The sequence below is a fragment of the Branchiostoma belcheri genome, unplaced genomic scaffold (genome assembly GCF_001625305.1).
Source record: "Branchiostoma belcheri isolate BF01 breed outbred unplaced genomic scaffold, Haploidv18h27 scaffold85, whole genome shotgun sequence".
Classification (NCBI taxonomy): Eukaryota; Metazoa; Chordata; class Leptocardii; order Amphioxiformes; family Branchiostomatidae; genus Branchiostoma; species Branchiostoma belcheri.
Window position 1 is genome coordinate 849984 of NW_017804520.1, and position 2712 is coordinate 852695.

At 39.4% G+C, this 2712-nt stretch overlaps 1 protein-coding gene across 1 annotated transcript in view; it reads right to left on the reverse strand.

The window, feature by feature from the left end:
• Positions 1–2712, reverse strand: part of LOC109487029 (TBC1 domain family member 24-like) — a 29448-nt gene that overhangs the window by 21794 nt on the left and 4942 nt on the right. Inside the window, exon 4 of the mRNA XM_019790962.1 lies at positions 440–576. Within this exon, the coding sequence (XP_019646521.1) occupies positions 440–576 (137 nt within the window). The remainder of the gene's footprint in view (positions 1–439; positions 577–2712) is intronic.

Sequence of the window (2712 nt, forward strand, 5' to 3'; positions counted from 1 at the left end):
AGCTGGGAGCGGGATGTTCAGAGTGCCGCAGGGATCATCAGTGTCACAAGCAGTCTGTATTAATCTCCAAGCAGATCCTACGGGGGTAACGACAGTATCCAATCTGCCAAGCAGTGTCTGTTAGCCTTCGGGGGGTAATGGACTACTAGTGATCTCCAAGCAGATCTTTTTCTGGCTGCAAAGACATTATCAAATCGGCCAAGCAGTATTACATGTATACATTAGCCAATACCCAAGGGGTACTGGTTGGGAGTGGCATAAAAAAAATTTTAAAAAAGAGAGTGCAATAAAAATGTCTAAAAACACATTTACCATGGTGATAGAGCATATGGTTCAGGTCATTGACTTTATTTTTTTGGAAACGAAGAGGATGAAAAGGAAGAAGAAACAGAGCAAAAACAATATTATATTTTCCTTTGGTAAACCCAAAAAATCTTACCCCGCTCTCCAAAGAGGGACTTCTTGCACTGCTCATACTCCTCTCGTTGGTGGGCGCGGCCCTGCAGCCTAGCAACCACCTGGCTCCACAAGCCTGGTCTCACCCCATTGGTCAGGTCCCATTGCCATGACAACGACCTGGAAGGATCCAGAGGTCATCAGGAAAAGCCTAAGAAATTCTAGCCTCCTGTGCAGGCCTCTGGGCGGGTGGGAGTTTTCATACTCCATTTTGTGGAATATTTAGCACATTCTTTTACTGGCCATCCTACAACCAGCTGCCCAGAGATGGTTACTACCCACCATGCCGGCAAAAGAATGCGTTAGAAGTTCTACAAAATGCAGTATCAAAACTCCCACTTGTCCGGAGGCCTGCACAGGAGGCAAAAGAAATTCAAATTCTTCCCAAGGTGCTGTTGAAGACTGTTCTCTTTCTTATACTGATAAGATTATAGGCAGAAAAATTCAATGTTCTTAGCAAATGTCCCTTCTCCCTGTTGACTTAACTTGTATCGGTTTCAATGGCTAAGAAAATCGCATAATTGCAGGTTGCTTAATTTTTTTTCTGCTGCAACATTGGAAATTTCTCTGCAAAATGCAGACTGCAGATGGGTTTTTCTATCACTGAAATGTAAATGTATAAGGTTTGTGATGAATCTTTGAACTCATACACTTCACTGAAGAAGCATCAATATGAATTGCCACAAATTGAATTATTGCATTTTCCGACACTACCCCGGGTATCTTAGATCAACGAGGCTTGAATGAGATTTGAACCTTCCTCCTTCGGTGAGGTGACAGTGTAATACAATTTCTTCTCAAAGTTTCCTAGGATCATTGGATTAAGTGTTGTGATTTGCAATGTCCTTGGTCAAATTACATATAACCCTTGATGAACACTTATTCAATTTCTTACATTATGAAATCTCCCACAGATGAATCAACAGTAGAAAGTAGAGACAAATACACCAATGTGAACATTTTATGAATTTTACACACACACACACACACACACACACACACACACAATATACAGAGTGTATGTCAGGCAGAATAACAATGAGAAGAATAGTGATGTGTGCTGTAAGGTATATGTACACGTAGCAGTAATTTTCCACACAATTTCCTTTATGACCCTACTGAAAGGGTATGGGCTATTGGCTTTAGCACAGGAAATTGAATTGTGAGTTGCCGTGAATGTTACGCCTGAAAAGCCGCTATAACTGTCACAATTTAATGGTACAAAATCAAAAGCTTATGGCTTTAAATGACAGAAAATGAGGGACAAATCAAGCATGAATGTAGGGAATGTTCCCCTGTACATGTACATCTGATGTCTGTACATTTTATTATTATTAACATAATTATTATAAAATGTTGTATTCACTGGTTCATTTTTTGTGTGCAGAAAGAAAATATAGATATTTTTCAAAATGAAATATTTCAATTTTTAGTGCAAAAATATTACATTAAACTCCCCAATAGGCTTTTTGTGCTGCACACACATTGTCCTTTCCCTGGCAAAGTTTCCAAAGCTGTATAAAATTTTCTTCCATAAGAAATAAAAATCTATTTCCTTTTTCACTTCTTTGATCTTCGTTCAAGAGTCCCTTGAGTTTTTGTGAATGAGCAGCACTGATAGACTTTTTTTGTGCTGAACACACATATAGTCTTTTCTCTTGTTCCCTGTGAATGCGATTTCCTTCTTTCCTCTTTCCTTTTGAAATAATATTCTGTTTCCTTTTTCAATGCTGTTTCTTGATCTTCAGGAAAACAGGGTCCCCTAACAGAGTCTTTTGCACATATATTATTCCTAAGAAATAATACTCTGTTTCCTTTTTCCGCTTTTCTCTTCCTTGAAGTTCAGGAAGTTGGAGTCCCCTGACAGAGTTTCTGTGCACACACGTATATAAAGAAATACACGAGTCCTTTTTCAATACTATTCCCTCCCTTGATCTACAGGAAGACGGTCCCCCGACAGAGCTTTTTGTATATTCAACTCCTGCGTCTCCCAACTAGACAATTTGTACTAATTGTAGAACATGTTTTTGATGAGTCTGGCTGGGATCCTGTTGAGAATACATTGAGTACCACTGATTGATGTCTAATAAGTGTTGATTTTCAGGAGTGTGGCTGTTTTGCTCCCAGGTATCCGATCAAGTTAGAATTCCCACCACTTGCACTAAACAGTGACCCTGCCCAGGGCACACACTGTATCTTTGAAAAACCTTATTCAGGTTTTTAACCTCAATAATGGTGAGATGCCCAAGTATGATG